The sequence below is a fragment of the Ictidomys tridecemlineatus genome, chromosome 12, assembly GCF_052094955.1.
Source record: "Ictidomys tridecemlineatus isolate mIctTri1 chromosome 12, mIctTri1.hap1, whole genome shotgun sequence".
Taxonomy (NCBI): domain Eukaryota; kingdom Metazoa; phylum Chordata; class Mammalia; order Rodentia; family Sciuridae; genus Ictidomys; species Ictidomys tridecemlineatus.
The window spans coordinates 37,802,475-37,824,117 of NC_135488.1; the positions used below are offsets into that span (position 1 = coordinate 37,802,475).

Genomic DNA, 21,643 nt, shown 5'->3' on the forward strand with positions numbered 1-21,643 from the left:
CCTTTCACACCAGCTGAAGCACAGCTGGGTGACCTGCAGTCTGGGGGCAATGAGTACACCGCTGCTCTGAAGACATGACAGATTGTTGGTGACAGAGTGCTTCAATGACATCAATGTCTCATGGCAGGAGCCACCATGAAGACTGATGTGCCTCATTAGTGACTGCAAGTTTACAGAGGAAACAAGATACAAAATACTGTTTTTACACTATGCAAATGTAATACTGGAGAAGGGAATGCTCTAAACACATACCTGCTTAAATTTTTAAAAGCTAGAATGAGAAACTAAAAACTGTGGTGGGGGCTGGAGCTTTGGCTCAGAGGTAGCGCACTTGCCTGGCACGTGTGAGGCACTGGGTTTAATTTTCAGCACCACATATAATAAAATAAAGGTCTATCAACAACTAAAAAATATTTAAAAAAAAAATACTAGTGGTGGGGGCTGGGTATGTGGCTCAAGCGGTAGCGCGCTCGCCTGGCATGCGTGCGGCCCAGGTTCGATCCTCAGCACCACAAAGTTGTTGTGTCCGCCGAAAACTAAAAAATAAACATGAAAAAAATTCTCTCTCTCTCTCTCTCTCTCTCTCTCTCTCTCTCTCTCTCTTTAAAAAAAGAAATACTAGTGGTGGGCACCCATAGGAGAGGGAGGAACCAGGGTAAAGAGGGATAAAAGTGAGATGTTGGTGACCGTACCTTCTTTTTATAAAAGTTCCGATTTTGAAATGCGAGGCTCTATGTAAAAAAAGAAAACTCTAAAAACTGAATATAAGCCAAAACAAACAGACCTAGTTTCATATCAAGTTGGCACCACAGTCACACAGGATAAAGAACCACTCAGGTGACTTTCAGAAACCATACTTTGACTATATATACACACCATGATTTACTCTATGGGGAAGTAAGCACAAAGAAAGTTCAAACTGCATTTGGAAGTCTTATTGTTAGTAGTGATATTAATATTTTGAAATCATTCTAGAAGCCATTTTACACTATATAGCAAAAAATATATCAGGATCAATCATGCTATTATAAACCAAGACTTTCAGTGTAAGAGGAAAAGAAAGAAGTATAAAAAAATTAAATGAAAACCCTCTAATCACATCTGAACTGGAAATATCAATACACACTTGTGCAGTTTCTTTCTCTGAAAAACACCCTCTTCCTTGCTCCAAGTCCTAGAAGCAGAGACACAACAGCAACCAGCATCTCAAGTGCCCAGATCATGTTCTTAGCCATCACATGCCTTTGAGAGGAGCAGGCACCTGAAAGTGACCGATTCCTGATCTGGGAAAGGAAACATGCAAGATGGGCCAGCCAAGGAAGTAATCAAAGATCCTGAACTTATAGAAAGGAAATAATAGCCAACCTATGAGGCTCTTCTTTATCACACTGGTGTACCAATGTGAGCATTGGTAAGAATAAAATTAACAGACAGAATCAAGCATTTATTCTGCCTTTTCTTATTGAACTATTTTTCAAAGTAACCAAATAGCTGAGAAAAGAAAATTCTTTATAGAAAAACTCGGCTTCAAGGAACATCAGTGAAGTAGAAAATTACCACTTGAGAACCTTTAATAAAATAATCTAGGGAGAGATCACCAGTGGAGACTGAAACCCTCAGAAGAGTGGATCCTGGGAGCTTCTCCTGGGGATGAGGCGGGCACACAGAGCCCACTGCCAACCTCAGCACCACTGTCAGGGGGGCCACCTCACAGGTGAGGTATCAGGAGAATACGGCACCCCATGAAGTTCCAGAACCATCTAAGTCTTCCAGAAGACACTGTCTTCTAGTCATCAACGAAGCACTTTATGAAACCAGGAATGACAGTGTCATGGTAAACTTCATTCTGAGCTGCAGGCCTAACACCAGGACAGCTGGCATTCCCAGACCCCTTCGAGTGTATGTCCTTGGTGGTGCCAAGCAACGCCCAACTCTGCTGCCTTTTTAAAGGAAGCCTCTGAAAGTTTTGAGTATGACATTCCCCTCTCCTGTAACCATGAAGCCACTTTCCTAGGGGATCACAGCAAGGTCTAGAATAAATTCCTTTGCTCCCTCGACCTTCATCCTAATACTTCAGATGTTCCCAGGTGACCTCTTTCCTTCATACTAACATACCAGAGGACTTTTTAGGCTAAGATGTTTTTAACACTAATACTCTGTAGGTAGGTCATCTGACCTCATTAACAGAATTCTGCATAATTTAAGATTGTAAAGACTAAATATAAAGCAATTTCCTCTTTCCTGAGGCATAAGTTTGGGGAACATACAATAATTTTAAGAAAATTCATGGAATTCATATTAGTAAGAGCTGAAAATTTAGAAACAATCAGCAATAAGATGATATCTGAATAATGGTACTTCAAGAAATAAGTAAAAATTACATTTTAACCAATGTTAAAAATAACAAAACAGGCTATCAGACAGTATGTACAGTCTGATCCTGAAACTGTAAGAGAGTTATTAGACATCAGCAAGAGAGTGAAATAGGGAATTCCAAGTCTGCTTCCTCCCCCACACAGACACAGATTTAAAATTGGTGGATTCAAAGCCCTCCCTTGGGCGTGGTACCGTGTGACTGCAAAGAACTCCCAACTTCCGATTCTCCCTGGATCAAGAAAGGAGCAGATGTATCCCTAAAAAATGTAAGACAATGGATATATCTCTCAAGGGACTGGTTTTTATCTTGTCTTAATCAAAGCAGGGAGTAGAACAGAGCACCACATCAAGGACCAAGAACAAAGGCTGTCCATTAGCACCAGAGGCTGCAGTTCCACAGACAGACACTAGGTTGAGCTCCAGGACTATGGCGCTACCATAATCAAGCTGTCAAAAGTCAAAAAAAAAAAAAATCTTGCAAACCCATCATACACAAGAGAGTTTCTATTAGTGTCAGAAGACTTCTGAGAAGAAACACTGCAGGCTTGAAGGGACTAGGATGGTATATTCAAAATGCTAAAACCAAAATAACCAATGAAACAAGAATACCTGGCAAGAGAGAAGTTAAGACTTCCCAAGATAAGAGCTGAGTGAGTTCAGCACCAGGTTTCTTACTGATAAAGAAAGTCCTTCAGCTTAAAGTGAAAGAATGATAAATAGCAACAAACACTACAAAAATATAAAGCTCCCTGGCCAAAGTAAATATATAGACAAATATAGAATTCTGCAGTAAGGTAATGCAGTTGCATAAGTCATTTTAAATCTTATACAGAATTTTTAAAATCAAAAGCATAAAAGTAATCATAAATCTATTGTTAACAGATGAGCAATATAAGAGAGGTAATTGAGACAAAGAATAACAAAAGGCAAGGGGACATACGTAAAGAAATATGAATTTTATACTGAAGTTAAATTATCAGTTTAAATAACTTTAAGAGGTTATAACTTTAAGAGGTTTTGTGATTGCAGTGATACCACAAAGAAAACAGATATACACAAAGAGGAATGAGAAGGGAATCATCATATATTATTTTAAAAATCAATAAAACAAAAAAGACAGCAAGGATTTTAAAAATGATCAACAAAACGGATAAAACGGTTATCCGGTTATCCAATAAAACGGTTGAGTGACTAAACAAAAAAATGAAGACTCAAATAATTAAAATTGGTAATGAAAAGGGGAGCTACTTGGAGGCTGAGGCAGGAGGATTGTGAGCTCACGGTCAGCCTGGACAGCACAGCAAGACCCCACCAGTAGAAAAGGAAGAGGAGGAGAAGCAGGAAAAAGAGGAGAAGCAGGAAAAAAAGAGAAAAAAGAGAAAGGATGAGGAGGGAAGTGATGAGGAAGGGGAGAAGACGGGAAAGGAAAAATGAAAGAGGGCATTACAACTGGTAAAAGGGTTATAAAGATGACCAGTAATAATTATATGACAACAAACTGGATAACCTAGAATCATCAGGTAAGTCCCTACCAATACTGACCATGGAGAAATAAAAAGTTGAACACACTTATAACAAGGAGATTAAAGCAGTAATAATGAAAAATAAAATAAATGAATCTAAAAGAACATCTCCCCGCAAAGAAAAGCTTAGGACCAGAGAACTTGACTTAGGAGTTCTGCTAAGCATTTAAAGAATTGACACCAATTTGTCTCAAACTTTCCCAAGGAACTGAAGCAGAGAGAACACTTTCAAACACCTTGAGGTCAGAACCAAAACCTTTCCCTCTAAGATGAGAACCAAAAGGGAGCCCATTCTCACATCACAATTAGTCATACTAGCTAGACCATGTTGACAAGAGGAAATACGTATTCAAATTAGAAAAGAAGTACACCTAGCATTATCCACAGATGAAATGATTTTATATAGAGAAAAATCTAAAGAATACATTAAAAACCATACAAATAAATGATTTCAGAAGTTTCAGGATATAAAATCAACACACAAAAATCATATTTTTGTCTACCAACAATGACCAATGCAAAAATAAAAACCATCCCATTTCCTAAAGCATCAAAAAGGATAAAACACTTGGGAATAAACCTAATAAAGGAGGTAAAAGAACTCTGGTAAACTACTAAACATCACTAAAAGAAATCAAAGAGGATAAAAATAACTGCAAAGACACCCAGGCACTCGTGGTTGGTGAGACTTAGTATTAAAATGTCCGCACCAGCCACAACAATCTACATCTTACAAGATCCCTGCCAAAGTTCTCATGAGATTTTTCACAGAAATAGAAAAACAAATCTCAAAAAGATAAAGAATAAATAAAGAATCTCAAAGGATCCCAAATAGCCAATCTGGAAAAAGAACAGAGTAGGAAGTCTCATTCTTCCTGATTTCAAAGCAATGGTGATCAAATCAACATGGTACTGACATAAAGACAGATACCTATCTGCTTACCTAGGTAGGTAGACACACACACACACACACACACACACCCCAATTAGATGGAATAGGGAACCCAGAAATACACCAATGCATACATGGCTAAATAATTTTCCACAAAGGTGTCAAGAATATACAATGAGGAAAAGATAGTCCTTTCAACAAATAATTCTGGGAAAACTGGATATTCACATGCAAACAAATAAATTTGGATCCAAACTTCTTACTATTTACAAAAAAAAATAAATAACTCAAAATGGATTGGACTTCAACCAAGGAGCTAAAATTATGAAACTCCTAGAAGACATAGGGGAAAGCTTTAGGCACTGGATTCAGCATCTGTACTTTGGATATGGCTTCAAAAGTCTAGATAAAAAATTAAAAGTGGAGAGATGAGACTATAGCAAATAGAAACTTTTGTATGTCAAAGGAAACAACATAGTGGAAGCTCCACAATCACACTGGAAAAAATATTTGCAGATCTTCTAAAAAGGGTCACTACCCAGAATGTTTAAAGGAATGTTAACAAGGAAAAATCAAATAACCCAGTTAAAAATGGACAAAGGGTTTAAATAAATATTTCTTCAAAGATCACACAGATGGAAAACAAGCACATTAGCTGATGCTCAACATCATACATCATGAAGGAAATGAAAATCAAAACCACAACCAGATGCGACCACATCATTAGAATGACCATCACTAAAAGAAGAAAATAACAAGTACTGGCGAGAAGGCAGAGAAAATGAGCCCTGTGAGCTGCTGGCAGGAATGTGAGCTGGCACAGCCACCATGGAAAATACTACGGCGGTCCCTCAAAAAATCAGAATTGGCACAATAATGACTCATCAACCCCCTTGTAGGTATATAGCCAAAAGAATCCCAACAAATTGTGGAGAGAGAGGTGCTCACTCCAGTTTACCACAGCATCATTCCCAGTAACCAGAGCTGGAAGCAGGCCAACAGATGAACTGACTCGAAAATGCGGCTCAAACACACAATGAACATCATGCGGTTCCAGAACAGAAGTCCTCCCTGCCACATGCTGCAACAAGTGACTCCACTAGTATGGAGCACCTAGAACCGTCAAAGTCACAGAAACACGGGTAGCAGGAGGTGACTAGGAACATGGGGGAGGGACAGTAACTGATGTTTTTGGATAGTCTCTGTAGGCTTTGCAAGGTGAAAAGGTCCTAGAAATCTGTTGCACAACAATGTAAAGCACTTCACACTACCGATCTGTACTCTCAGGAAAGGTGCAGATGGTCAATTTAACGTTATGTGTTTTTGCCACAGACTAAAAGGGGCTGTATTAAACGGTATAAGCATAAGCACAAACCGTAAAGAACGACAGCCTGGCAGCAGGCAACCAACGCAAGCTCACAGCTGCCACTGTCACCATAGCTTACTCACCGCTCCTCAGGAAACATTGTCTTACTACTCTCTCTCTCATCCCCATCCTATCCTTAATTTCTTAAATAATTATTCTTCCTAGGCTCCACCAAAAAAAAAAAAAAGGCATTAAGTTTCCATTAATTCTCTCCTAGGAGCTAAACTGAAAAAAAAATAAACTTTAAAAGCAACATAAGGACACTTTAAAGTTCCCTACATCAAGTTCTTAACTGTAATGTACAATGTATACATTGGCCACAGAACAAAATAGCCTATCATTAAGGAGAATTAGATTTGAAGAAATAAGAGCTTCCTAGAATTCTTTGCTATTGCCTACCAGGTTAACAAACCCCACAACAGTGCAGGATTCTTCTGCTTGAATAGCATTAGGGCCACAATGCTTTGGGGGGGGGGGGCATTTGAATTTATTATCTTCAATATAAATGTAACTGTATTGTGGCTTTCAAAAAGATTTACTCTACCATGAGACCACTCAAAAAAATGTAACAGTGGAGAGAGGAAGGAGGAAAGAAGATGGAGGAATGGAGTTAAGAGGAAGCGAGACATAGTGAGGTTGCCCCTCCACACAGGAGCTGGGGCCACACATGCTGCACTTGGGAACCCCAGGGCCCACGTCCTCAATTGCCATGGGGATCCTGCTCTCTCTGAGATATAATTAGGACTACACAGATCTGAGGAGGGATGTGCTTCCAAAACCTCCTGCTTTAATGATTATACACCCTTGATAACACTTCTTTAGAAGCGTGAAAAACATTAAAGGAAAAGCCACACTTACCTGAATGTAATATATGCCCTTTTCCTGAGCATACATCATTAGAAAACAGTAATCTAAGTTTTGCTTTGTTCTCCATCTGAAACAATTAGTTTCAAAAATAGGTTAGGAATCAGACTGAAATTTAACAAGATTAGATGTATAAGCCTCAAGTTTTTTATTATAACACAAGAGTCAAAGAAAATTCTCTTTTCTCTAATGCAGCATTAAATACACCAAATACATTCCTAAGAACATCAATCTTCAAGGTGTCCTGAAGAAAAAAAGGTCGAGTAAGTTTGGGAAAAACTGTGCACATATTTCTTTCCTGGAGATGGTTGATAGTACGTTAGAGACACTGAAACATCTAGCAGCAAAAACATTTGCTGAGGAAAACTTTTTTTTTTTTTTTTTTTAAACCATGCTAGGGATCAAACCCAGGGCATCACATATACTAGGCAAGTGCTCTACCACCGAGCTACATCCACAACCCAAGAAAAAGAAATTTTAATCCAATATTTTCCAAACTTCCTTGACCACAGGAAATGTTCAAGTAACATCTGAATGTCTTAATGAACTAATCCTTAGATAAATCATACTTTAGGGAACTCTGGTACCTAGGACTGTGTTTTACATACAGGTACAGATTTAAAAATATGTATTGAATGCAGGTACAAATAAATAAATACATATTTAATGTTAAAAAATTAAATGTAGAATATTTAGACCTTTCAGTGAATTCCTGGCAGCCTATAGAAACACACTAAAAATGTATAACAGAAGTGATTCCAAAAGCCAGTTTAAGGAAAACACAGTAAACTAAAAGCTTATACTAAGAAAACTTCCAGAATACATCTCACAAGCTGCCCTGGGCTTCATGAGATGATCTTGAGTATGTTAGCAAATCCAGCCCTAAAATTTTTGCAGGTTTGATTGACAGAAACCACATTTATTAACTCCCACACTCACAGAATGGAAGACTTTAAAGGACACTCAGCTCACCTCACTCTTTCTTTTGAGTCTCCAAACGTCTCCTTTAGGTTTGTCAAGTCAGGGTAATAACTTTCAGGGGGTGATATTACTTCCACCAGGCCAGAACTGATTTCTTTAGAAAATCTGCCATGAGAAAGATAAGCTCAGTTATTGAAGCTCTGTGAGATTTTATTTATCTTAACATCCAATTTAGCACATTTTACATAAAACACACCAGAGAACATGTGTAGCAGGAATAATGTGATGGTCAAAATGTGCTAAATAAAGCTGCTTATCACTGAGCTTATTTACCTGAAAACACAGGTTTTTCTAGTAGTACAAGGTTTAGGGTTTTGTTGTTCTTAGTACTGCTTAAAAAAAAAAAAACAGTATAAAATGCCATTAACCTTAGTGTAACAGAAAGCCCAGGAGAACTGCAGTCTTACATTCCTACAGGCAATTGGAATATTTAAAAAAAAAAAAAAAAAATCAAGGTCCCACAGAAAGTAGGGAAATAAAGGAAAGAAAACAGATTAATTTCTGTATGCATCTAAATACATATACTTGTACAAAATTCAAAGTTCTTCAATTTTCCAGAAGCTACAATTTTCCAGAAGTTGTAGGTTATAGATTATGTCACTCCAGGCTAGTGCTTCTCAACTTGGGTGATTTTATCCTTTCTGAGACATTAAGCAACATCTGGAGGCATTCTGGCTGTCATTACTATAGGAAATACTATTAAAAATACCAGTCAAATGTACTCTGCCCAGGTCAGCCCTTACAACAAAGAATTATATAACCACAAACATTAATAGCATTAAGCTGGAGAAATCCTTTTCTGAAGTTTTAAATCAGTCTGCATGTGTACAAATGTAATTTTTCCACATCTGCATTCTTCCTCATTTTTGCAAATCTCCAGAAAATGCTTATGTAACTACCTGCCTTTGCACAAATGTTCTTAGTGTTTGACTGAGCTTTGTTTCTGGCCTTGGTTTTCCTGCACATTGAGGAAGAAGTAAGTCAACAGAATGACTGCACCAGCCCACCACAGGCCTGCCCGTTTGGTCTAGGGGAAGGGGGACCAATTATTAATTACTGCCCTGTTCCTTCATTTGAGGAGTCCACATATCAAAGTGCATTTCTACAAAGAATGTCAAGAACTTTAGCACTTGAGGAAAATCTAACAAATGACAAATTTAATCCTGAACTATGCATAATATTTTTTAAATCTCCAGGTTTAGCATTTCAATGGACAAAGTATCATATTATTTTAAATAGACAGCTAGCAAATAATTGCAACTTCTCTGGTCTTTAAGCAGATACAATTCAATGAAGAAACCTATGTCAAGACTAATTTTTATGATATCATTATTAAAACTCCTAAGGCAATACTGTAAAAACAAATAACAGGCTTCCCACCTGTTACCTGGTTCATGCCCTGCATACTGCAGGATCAGGGGGCCAGACACAGCTCAGTGCTGAGGCCTGAGATGCTACATGAAGATATGCCCGGCAGCCTGTCTATTTAATAGAGGGTGAAAGACTTAAATAATCTCTTAAAGCTATCTTCACTGCCTTCATGAACAAATATTTATTTGATAGTGTTACACAAACGACATTCAAATCTCTTCTATACTGAAATACACCAATTTATTCCAGCAGATAAATGAACTTAAACACACCTGCTTTATGAGAATGTAAAAGACAATGGTAGGAGGTCTAATGAACAATGATCTCCAGAGGGAGATTAACTATCAAGGCAGGTGCTTTCTTTTAGCAAAAGGCCAGAGACAGCAGTAAACTAAAATATTTCCATTTCCTAATTAAGAAGTACTTACTCTTTCTCCAGGTTGGCCACAACACTGTGGACATAATCAACATCTGTCTGGGAAAGAAAAAAATACCAAAATTCATATTTGTATTCAACCTTTTTATTTTTTTTATATTTTTATTTAACTTTTAATACTGAACTCAAAATTAGACAAATGACAAAACATGCAGCAAAAACATTAAATTTTCAGGCAACTTGAGGGATTTGCATTTCTGATTTTATTGTATTATTGTGCTATTCAATATCACTAAATACTTCATACAGTGAGCAGATTTGTAAGTGTTTATTCTTTCCAATTGCCTACACTCGATCATCAGGAAACTGGGCACAGAAACTACTCCTACTTCTCTGGAAACACCCAGACCCTGAGTAGTGGGCAGAGGCACCGACAGATGCAGCCTGCTGTCAAGAAAGACATTTCCATTTGGAATCTTAACACTTGGGTTCAAGATTTGCCTCTGGGGCTACTGGACAGTATCATCTGAAGTTACTTCTCTGAATTTAAGTTTCCTATTCCATGAAAAGAAAAAAAGGGGGAGAAAAATTAAGACCCCAGAGATGACAAGTTTAAATGATAAAACTGAAAAGCATGCAATGCAAAGATGTGCTGGGCTTCTGAGGACCCCTGTGAAGAAAGCCGCACCTCTGACCAACCCAGAAGCATCTGGCCAAGGCACCCAGGTCTCTGCCGGGTACTCTCCTTGCTCCTCTCCCACTGGTTGGCAGCAAAAACAGGTGGTCACTGAGCTCTCAGGGCCTGCTTACTTTTAGAGAAAAATTTTTCCTGATTATATTTTTTAAAGGCACATAGATCTTTTTTAAAGGTAGTATTACTACCCAATTCTGAGAATAAGTTTGTGAATCAAAAATGAATATACAGATTCTAAAGAAAGAGCATTTTTAAATTAAGAACCAAGTGCTTGTCCTGGTTAAGTAAAATTAAGAGCTGGGCTGATATGTGCTACAATGAGATGAACCTTGAAAACACCATGCTAAGTGGAAAAGCCGGTTGCAAAGGACTACATATCATGCAACTGCTTTTATATGAAATATCCAAAGACAAGTATCTGCAGGGACAGAAAATAGATTATCGGTTGCCTAGAGCTGGGGGAATAGGAGGATGACTGGGTAATGGCTAAGAGTTTCTCTACAGGGTGAGGAAAATGTTCTGAAGTTGACTGAGGTGATGGCTGCCCAACTGTTTTAGTGGGTGGATTATACATTGTGTGAATTACTTTTAAAAAACAGAATAAAGCTAAAGGTATAAAAATTAAGTATTTCAGGTTGTATACCTGGATCTAGGTCACTCAGCTTCTCGTAGAGACACATGGAAAAGTTGGATATATATGTTAACATGAGCCCAGAGGAGTTGGTGTCAGCTAGGAGGCAAAATCATAAGCCTCAGGCTTCACCCCACTACAGAAAGCTCAACTAACAACTACCCACAGACCAGAACACCTTTCTGAAAACCCTACTACTTGAAAACAAGCATGAGACACGCTGCTGGTTGGCCGAACTGAGGACAGCAGGATAAGAAAGAATGGTCCCACCACTACCACGGCACTTCTCCCATCCAAGCCGACACAATGACACATAGAGAGAACGTCCTAGGACCCAGGGTGTTTACTGAGGAAGGAGAACCAGGGACAGTCATCCAGCTTCCCGAGCATCCAGAGACACATCCCACTCTAGTCTCACCTCGTGGGCAACACTGGGGGTATGGCACAGCTTGACCACCAGGCGCCAGGAAGAAACAAACAAAGGAGGCAGAGAGCACAGTGACCAGCACACGAGCCCTGGTGGTGGCACCTCTGTGCTTCTACCACCCATGTTGGGTGACTAGAGTTAAAGCCTACTTCAGAGCCCGTCCACAAAGCTGAACTGGTTGTCTTCAGCAGCACAGCGGGAAGTTCAACCTAGCTTGCATCCCTACACGGCCAGCCTCCAGCCCAGCCTCACAGCCCACTCCAATGACCCTAAGTCCAACACCCACCTCCGACATTTCAGAGAAACATGGGGCTAGACCTGCTTGACCCAGGAAGTGAAGTGTTGGCCAAAATGCCCCAAAGATCCTGTCTAGATAGGGTATACACATTGTGGAGAAGCTCAGAGGGTAAAGCTATTTGACCCAGGAGGTCAAACAGTCCCTCAACTCAGCCAAAAGCCCACTCCATGGCACCACTGTGATAAGGAAGCAATCCTCAATCATGCATTTCCAAGGAGCATAGCCTCCAGAAGAGCAATGTTGCCTAACCTTGGAACCTGTATTCCTGCCCAACTACAGATCCTAAATAGTGGAAATGCCTGAGCAGGGAAGACATCCTCTGACTGGCCTGACCAGAAGCCATCACACTATGCAGCCAGAACCACATCCAACCAGAGAGCTCACAAGCAGCTCTGTCTCTAATGGAGCTTCACCAGTTGGCCCCCTAGAATCACAGGCTAAATAGTGAAGGATGGGCCCTGCCAAAGAATGCCTGCGCAGGCCAGAAGAGGGCACTGTCTCCTCAAAGGTACACAAAGTAATGCAAGGACACAGTGATTACAAGCAGGGAATTATAACACACACACACCTCTCTCTCTCTCTCTCTCTCTCTCTCTCTCTCTCTCTCTCTCTCTCTCATATATATATGTGTGTGTGTGTATCTAACAGACCTCCAATAACAGACCCTAAAGATATGGCAATGTATGAAATGACTGATAATCAGTGAACCACAAAAATATAGGGCTAGAAAACCAAAAGTAATTTGGAAAGCAATACATACATAAGTAAATTTGACAAAGGAATAGAAACAATTTTTTAAAATAATTAAGCAGAAATCCTAGAAATGAAGAAAGAGTGAACTAAAATTTTCAACAGAAAGCTATGACAGCTGACTTGATCAAGCAAAAGAATCAGTGAGTTAAAAAGAATTTGAAATTACCTGGACAGAGGAACAAAAACAAGAAGGAAGGAAGGAAGGAAGGAAGGAAGGGAGGGAGGGAGGGAGGGAGGGAGGGGAAGGAAGGGAAAATGGAGGAAGAAAGAAGGAAAGGAGGGGAGGGGGAGAGGAAAGGAGGAAGGAAAGGAGGGGAGGGAGGGAAAGGAAAGAAAGGAAGGAAAAGAAAGTCTATGTGAACTACAGGAGAACCTCAAGAGGCCAAATCTGCATGTAACAGGAGCTGCAGAAGCTGAAAGAAAGAGAGAAAACGGCCAGAAAGTATGAACAGCAGAGAAATCCCCTAATCTGGGGGTAGATGCCAACAACCAGGTACTGGAAGCACAGAGCTCTCCAATAAAATTTAACCCGAAAAGGAGCTCAGCTAGACACCAAGCAATCAAAATCAAAGACAAAGTTCTCACAGCAGAAAGGCCGCATCTAGGGGAAGCAATACCACTATCTCCAGATGTCTCCACAGAAACCCTGGAGGACAGGAAAGGAGAATGATATATTCAAAGCACTGAAGGGGAAAAAAAAAATCACCAACCCAGAATACCTTACCCAACAAAGCTGTCTTTCAAAACTAGATAAATAAAAACTTCCCTTGACAAACACAAACCAAGGGAGTTCACCACCCGACTTTAAGGAACTCCCTAGGTAAAGGGAGTTTTTAAGCTGAAACAAAAGACCTCTAAATAGCCCACAAAGCATACAAAATTATAAAACTCAACGGTCTAAGGAAAAGAGCCATATTCAGAATACTCTAGACAATGACAGTATATATAGCAAGTCCGTACCTAGCAAGAGGGTTAAAACAGAAAACTACTCATATCTACAGGAGCAGAAATGAATTAAATTGAAACAAAAAATTTTTTAAAAAATCAAAGAAACAAAAAGTTGCTTCTTTGAGAAAAAATAAAAATTCTCATACAAAAAACATAAAATGTTGGGGGAGGAGTAAAGGCAGAGCTGTGTGCAGTCAGCTTGAAACAGGCTGTTGCAGGCTTAAATTGCTCTGTGTAAGCCTCACAAAGCAAAGCTCTTCAGCGGAGCACACAACCAAAATAGAAAGTATTCAAAGCATACCAGCACATCACAGCAGAGAGGACAACAGCAAAAAAGGAAGGAAGCACTACAGGCGACCAGAAAGCGATTGGCAAATGGCAATCACTAAATAGTGAGTCCTTACCTATCAGTAAGAACCTCGCATGTAAATGGATTAAATTCTCCAATAAAAAGACAGTGACTGACTGGATTGAAAAATAATAACCAAGACCCAATTCTATGCTGCCTGCAAGAGAGTCAATTCACTTTTAAGGACACACATACACACAATCTGACAGGGATGGAAAAAGATTTCTCAGGAAAACCAAGGAAGAGATGTGTTTTCACATCAGACAAATAAGACTAATAAATTACAACAACATTCTATAATAAGGGGGTCAATTCATACAATTGTAAATATATCTGCACCAACATCAGAGCACCTAAATATACAAAACGAACATCAAAGTCCCCGAAGGAGGGAGAGTGTGATACTGAAGAGTGACCCTGAAGACCTGCCACGTGGCTGCTCAGATTTCGGGCTCCCTGAGCTCTGGGAACTCCTGGCTGTCCCTTTACCAGCCCTGGGCATTCCCCGCGTGTGGCCTGATTCAGCCAACACTGAAAGGTATCATTTTCTGGGTAGTACTCTCCCCTCTGGACCTCTGCTCTGCAGTCTCCAGCTTCTCTGTTTGGTGCCCCTTCTGCATACAGAAATATGTTTCATTGGGATAGAGAAATATGTCTCTAGACAGAAAACTGGGACAATCATGGTGCTTTCCCTCTATCTCAGGCAGCCACGTCCTGTGTAGTCTGCTGTCCAGTGTCTGAGAACAGTTGATTCACACACTTTGTCCGGCCTTCTACTTGCTGACATCAGGAAGTCCAGTTCTTGCTAACTCCACCACAGTGAGAAACAGAAGTCATTTAACATAACAAGGAAACACAGAATTCCAGAAATATAATGTGTACATGTGACAGATCAGCAGGATTCAAAGGACAGGGATATGTCAAAATGGAGCTGGCAGCTCACAATAAATTTTATTTCCCTAGGATCCAAGGAAAAGTTATGACTACCCACCTAATGCTTGATTTTTTTTTAACTTTCAATTAAACATGACACACCAACAGAGCCAAACAATGTCACATTATTTTAGTTAGCCAGGTTTCTAAAATGGTCAAGGGCTGAAAGATTAATAAGAAAGAGGAAGTTCAAGGGACAGACAAAAGAAAAAAATTACTTCTTCATTTGCAGTACATTTGCATAGTTTTCCTGCCGCTAACTAGGATGCTGAGGCCTGATGCCATAGCAGTGGCTCACATTTTTTTTTAACCATAACCCAATCCGTTCAATATGCTTATAAATCAACTATTTCTGGATTCTTCCATGAATATCCTACTTCAAGCCTCAGCTGGATTATGATAAGTTTTCCCAGGGGTCTCCCATTTCTGCCCTTACCAAAGTAGCCAGCAGAATCCTTTCAAAAGAGTAGTCATATTACTCTTGCCAAAAATCATAATGTAGTCACAAGAAAATATGAGATGAATCCAAACTGAGACATTTTACAAAATAATTTACCAGTGCTCATCAAAAATACCTAAGTTCATTAAAGATAAGAAAAAAGAGAGGAGTCGTCTTGGATTGAAAGAAACCTACAGATTCAGAACCACTAAGTGTAGTGTGGGACTCTGTAATGGATACTGGAATAGAAACGTGTCTACAGGTGGAACAATATGAAAGTCGAATAAAGGCTGCAGTTGAATCAAGAGCATTACACTCGTGTTCTGGTTTTTTTTATCAGTGAGGATGGCTGCATCAGTGGTCAGCCTTCAAGTGAGACAAGTGAAGGGAACGCTGTATAATTTTTGTAACTTTTCTCTAAACCTAAAATTATTAACAAATAAAAAGGTATTTTGTAAGTGCCTTTAAAAAAATTAGTAAATTAGGTGTCTTCTCTAACTCCTGAAGGACTTTCCATCTTAATTAGAGCAAGGATTGGCAAAGTCGATCCTCAGCCTGGCATCCTAAGGTAAAACCCGACTGGAACACTGCTCCATGCATCCCCTTACATGCTGTCCATGGTTTGTTTTCATGCTAAAATGGCAGAGTTGAACAGTTCCAACAGAGACTAGATGACCTGCAAAGTCTAAAATATTTATCATTGACCCTTTACAAAGTTTGTCCTTACCCTTCACTGACAGCAAAAGTGAAGTTCTTAAGAAACTGTAGTGTCGTATGTGGTCTAGCCCAGCCTGTCCTTCTCTGGCTGCCCGTTACTAGTGAGTCCCCTGCCTCCTCCACCAAGCCACTCAGGCCTCTCCTTGCTGTTCTGCAAAACATGCCACGCAATGCCCTGGCTCGGGGTCTTTGCATAACAGTTCCTCTGCTATACTGTTTCACTCCTGTCTCCTTCAGGCCTCCGCCCAGGTGTCCCTGCTAACCCCACGCTGGACGACCATACACTCCCTTTCTTCCTTACCCATTTATCTGCCACCATGCTAACATCTAACATTCTGCATATTTGAATTTTTTTTCTGTCCTTCTCTGTAAGCTACAATGGGCAGAGGTTTTGTTTTATTGTACATATGCTTAACAATTTACCACTCTTTCAGAAAATATGTATTAAATCACCACCAAATTTTATGGGATAACATGTACACACACGATTTCTTCTCGATAGTCATTTGTGTGATTTATGACCAAAGCAAACACAAACATCGTAAAAATCTAGCTGCTGGGAAATTATAGGCCAAAATACTACTGATGCATTATAGTAATCTATAATTTCAAATGAAGAATAGAAGCAAAAACTAGAAGATAACCAGCAAGAATACAGAAGACTTGAACAACACAGTCCACCAACTTCACCCAACCGACATCTACAGAAAGATCACTCCACTACATCTACAGAATCCTCCACAGCAGAATCCACTCCTAGCACAGGGAACCTGGTAGGTCAGATCACACACTGGGCAATGAACAAGTACTGAAAAATATTAAAGGACTGAAATCACACAAACTACACTCTCTCACCACAATGTAGTTGAATAAGAAATCACGAACAGGGGAAAATTTGGAAAGTCCTAAAATAGATAAAAATCTAAAAAGCACATTTCTAAATAACTTGGGTTAAAGAAGAAATTACAAGGGGATATACAAAGTATTTTTGATCTGAATAAAAATTAAAACATGATAATATCAAAACTTTGGAGATGCAGCTAACATGAAACTTAGAGGGAAATTTGTAGCTTTAAATTGCCTATATTAGAGAAAAGATCTCCAACCAACAATCTAAACATTCACCTTAAAAACCTAGCAAAAGGAGAGCAAAACTGAAAGAAAGCAGGAGGAAAGAAGTAATTAATATTATATTATAAATTAATGAATCATAAACTAGAGAAATACCAGAGTCTCAAAGAGTCTCTCTACTCACCTGCCTGCCAGCCCACTAGGGCTGAAAAGACCTTAACAGTCTCACAGTAAGAAAGGGGGTGGTGGATGGGAGGGTGAAGATGAGACTTTTCAACATAACATACTTCATAAAATTACTGCACTCTTTAGCAAGGCATACACACATTTTTTTTTTCAAAAAAAAATACAGCCAATGATATAGAAAAACTAGTATTTTTGTGCAATGCTAGACTTCAGCAGCACCATCTACATTCTGATAGAGTTTTAATTTTTTTTTAATCTCCAGAACCTTCCCTATTTTAACTCTTCAATAAAAATTTATTCAGTGAGTAAAAGAATTCTTAGAATGAAATCTGAACTCTTGCCATTATTTAAAAATAGCCTCAGGCAATGAGGAGAGCTTGAGAAAATATGATGACAGCAAGGGCCACCCTGAGACTACCAAGCTCTTCAGGTGCTTCAGGGTAGAAGAAAGTTCAAAAGCAAAGCGCCCAGGTAACCCTGTGGGTGGAAGCGCATCAGGCTGTCCGACTAGAAAGACTAGCCTGCTGAGGGAGAGTAAAGAAACCACAGACTACTGTCCGTGAGAGCCAGACTCAGAAACACAAAAATTTTCCTTTTGAAAAATAACTGAAATCCTTAAGCTTGAAAGGATCTAGTTTGGTCCTAATATCCAGAGGTAACAAGAAGAACTACTCAGACTAGATGGATTGACAGGAAGCAGCCTGGCTCCGTGGAAGGAGGGAAGACAGTCTTTGTTTCAAATAAACCAAATAGTCTGGAACACTCTCTGACCCCTCATCGTCTGGCACGACAGCAGCCTGAAAACCCATTTCCTTCAATGATGATTCATAAGAAGGGAACCAGCCCAGCATGTACACTAAATAATAAGGAAAACTTAGCAAATCTAGCAGAAATGGAGAGGACAGCAGAGAGACAAAGCTTCTCACCTCATCTGTAGTATCTGCAGTCAAAGGGTGCTAAGCAGGCATACCAGATGACAGCAGAGAAGCCTATTTCTTAGTACAATGGTGAATACTACGTAAGACTTTATTGCTTCCCATGTCGGGAAGCCATAGATACCATCTAAGAAAACAGAGGGTTATATAAGGGTTCTGTATAAAGTTACAGCTACAACAGTAATCACTGGTATAAAAATATATACTTTTCTCAAATAGAAAAATGAAGCACACAAAATAAAGCAAAACAAATAAGCAACGAAAAATCCTATAAAAGACATATGGGGGGGATCCCATAAAATGATAGGATTAAGACCAAATAACTGCATACAGATATATAAATTCATCTAGAAGAAGAGAAATGCGTTCTAATTAAATCACAAAGCAAAATTCAACTCTAGGATGTAAACTAGATGTATTTAAAAAAAAAAAAAAAAGGTGATTTAGAAAGAAAGGGAAACAAAAGGGAGGACATACCGGACAAACGCAAACCCCAGGAAAGCGTAGGTCATAATACTGCCACCCAGTAAGGGCGGATTCGGGCCCTCAAAATTAACATAATGCATAAGTCACTTTAAAATGCCAGCAGGTGTAATTGCCAATTAAGTTATAAATATCCATGCATAAAATAACATTACTATTTATAAAACAAAAAACTATAATACAGGAAAAACAAAAACAGTAGCAGAAGATATTTAACTCCTGAGTCCACAACACATCAAGTGGGAAAAGATAAGGATATATGAAGCATAAATGCAACAGAGCACACATAATTGAATTTTGAGAACAAGTAACATATCTCCAAGAGCTCATGGAACACTCACAAAAACAGAGCATCTCTTAAGCTACAACGAAAACCTCCACCAATCTGAAGTAGAAGCTACACAGACAACACTCTACAAACTCACAACAGAAACAAATAGTAACAAACCAATGTCCATGACCAAAGAACAGCTTGAAAATATCACTGAGAGGGTGGCAAAGGACAGAACTAGGCCAAGTGACTCCAGAAAACAGAACTCTGGATACTGTAAGGCTGAGACAAAAGAACTGTAGACAAATATTTCCCTCTAGGCAGTGCTATCCTGGGGTAGGGTTAACAACACAAAAACAACTGTATGTCCACTTGAGATGTAAAAGAATACAGATACACTGAGTCATAAAGAACTGGGTTTCTCACTGTTGGAGAAGAGTTGACAAATTAAGGGGATGGGAGTAGACTAGAATAGACTCTGAGACTGGAATCAAGTATCATTAGAAATCATGATGTCTAATATACAGACAGATGGACACACATCTGTCCACTCAAAGGGCCAGAAGCAATGATCTCTCAGTAGCCAGCACCCTAGTGTCCAGATCCTGTTTTTTAATCCATTCTTCAATAAAAAGAATAAGGTTCCTTTGAAAAATGGCTGATTTCAGGACTGGTGCAGGGGAAATATAAGACTAGCCTAGAACTCTTAAGCTGTTAGAAAGCAGGGAAACCGCTGGGGCCATATCAGGAGGACAGAGTCGCCAATTCAAAACGAGCTAGTGACCAAACTTGGAATAATTGATCAACAAAATAAAAGCTTATTCTTATTATGTACAACTCAACACTGATGCAAGTGACAAAATAAAAAGAAGAGCTCCTCTTAACAGTATCCTAATTATTAAATGGAAGCTAAATGATGAAACTAGAAAATCACCATTTGGTAAACACAATAATAAGACTGCTCACTTGGTAAAAAGTTATGATGAGAAACAGGATATCTGCATGATTTCAAAGCATCACCTCCAAAATAGGCTACTAACTACACAGGAAAAAGAGTATCTTCGCAGTAGAAAAACTGGGAGATGTCATCTTAATCAAGTGATGACAGCTAACATTCCCGGTAATGAGCCGGGTCAACATCATGTAGCCTTTAACACTAGGCCCTGAAAAAGAACACCACCTCACTTCTGTGATACAACCTGAATACAATGATGAGCAAACACCAGACAATCCCAAACTGAAAGACATTCCATAAAACAGCCTTCAAGAGTGTCAGGTCATGAGAGGACAGCAGTGGAACATTTGGAGAAATCTAAATAACACTTAGAACTTAGGATAGTACTTATGGCATTTGCAGGTAAATGGATGGAAAATATTATGTTAAGTGAAGTAAGCCAATCCCAAAAAACTAAAGGCCGAACGTTTTTCTCTGATTACTGGATGCTGATCTATGATGAGGGGTGGTATGGAAAGAATGGAGGAACCTTAGACTGGGCAAAGGGGAGAGAGTGGGGAGGAGTTATGAGGATAGGAAAGATGGTGGAATGAGATGGACATCATTACCCTAGGTACATGTATGAATACATAAATGGTGATCTCTATACCATTTACAATCGGAGAACTGAAATGCTACACTCCATTGGTGTACGATGAATTGAAATGCATTCTGCTGTCACGTACAACTAAGTAGAACAAATAAAAATGATCATGATAAAATTGGTATAAACAATATAAGATATATTCTATATATAATAAAAACAACAAAAAATGAGATTTACAAAATATTAGAATATAAAAATTATAATTAAACTCTAAGGAGAAATAAACACAGGAATGATACAATCTTAAAATCTGAATAGCACACTTTGATCCTACCAAGGAGCCTTAAGGGAGATAGAATGCATTCCTGTCAATCCCTTCTCAAGTTCAGAATAGGTCAGCAACTTTCAAATAATGCAACAGTGTATTGCTTAACACTCTGTATGTTCTATAAATGCCAAAGGGATCAATAAGGGTGAAATGACCAACAAGGAATAAGGCAACTAATTACTTTTCTCTCTTCTTCTCCTAGAGGGGCATCTTATGGTTTCCTCCCTTTCAAGCAAAAAAGAATACAAAGAACTGGGAGTCATGTGAGGAAAAGATGATGGTAACTCTTTTCTATGTGCATCTCCAGGTTTTAATTCTTGGTTTTTCTCCTCAAATATTAAAATGGACCAGAGAGAATTCATGCCTTTATATAAATTCCTAATTTATCTCAAAGCAAAAGGAGAGCAAAACTAAAAGCAAGCAGGAGGAAAGAAGTAATTATTATTATAATAGAAATTAATGAATCATAAAATAGAGAAATGCCAGAGTCTCAAAGAGTCTTTCTACTCACCTGCCTGCCTGGTTAAAGCTGCCTATTTATCCTAGATTAATTTCAAATGGGATACTCAAGATGGTTTCTCAAAAGATGATAAACTGGGAGTTGAAGGATGAAAAAGAAAGGGAAAACAGCAGCAATAGTTTGGACTTTGGAATAACACGAAGAGAACTGAGGACACACGTGCCCTGTGGATCTGTATCATGAGCTGAAAGAAGAATAACCACAGCACAGGCCTATTAACATCGTATACAAGAATCCTTTCATAAGCAGATGGGAAACCTGGAAGAGCAGAAATTTGGGAAAGTCAGATTAATCTGGCTCTGGACAGATTAAAACTAATATTTAGATAACACAGTGAGGTAGGCAGGTGGAAATACAGGCTCAGGAAGAG

The 21,643-nt window shown here is 39.0% G+C and overlaps 1 protein-coding gene across 7 annotated transcripts in view; it reads right to left on the reverse strand.

Moving 5' to 3' along the window:
* The window catches only part of Mgat4a (alpha-1,3-mannosyl-glycoprotein 4-beta-N-acetylglucosaminyltransferase A), a 92,882-nt gene that overhangs the window by 19,354 nt on the left and 51,885 nt on the right, over nt 1–21,643 (reverse strand). For all 7 annotated transcript variants that reach the window (XM_078028521.1, XM_078028520.1, XM_078028519.1 and 4 more), the window contains 3 exons: nt 9,802–9,848; nt 7,994–8,107; nt 7,016–7,091 (listed from right to left, as the gene is read on the reverse strand). In XM_078028521.1, the coding sequence (XP_077884647.1) occupies nt 7,016–7,091; nt 7,994–8,107; nt 9,802–9,848 (237 nt within the window). The remainder of the gene's footprint in view (nt 1–7,015; nt 7,092–7,993; nt 8,108–9,801; nt 9,849–21,643) is intronic.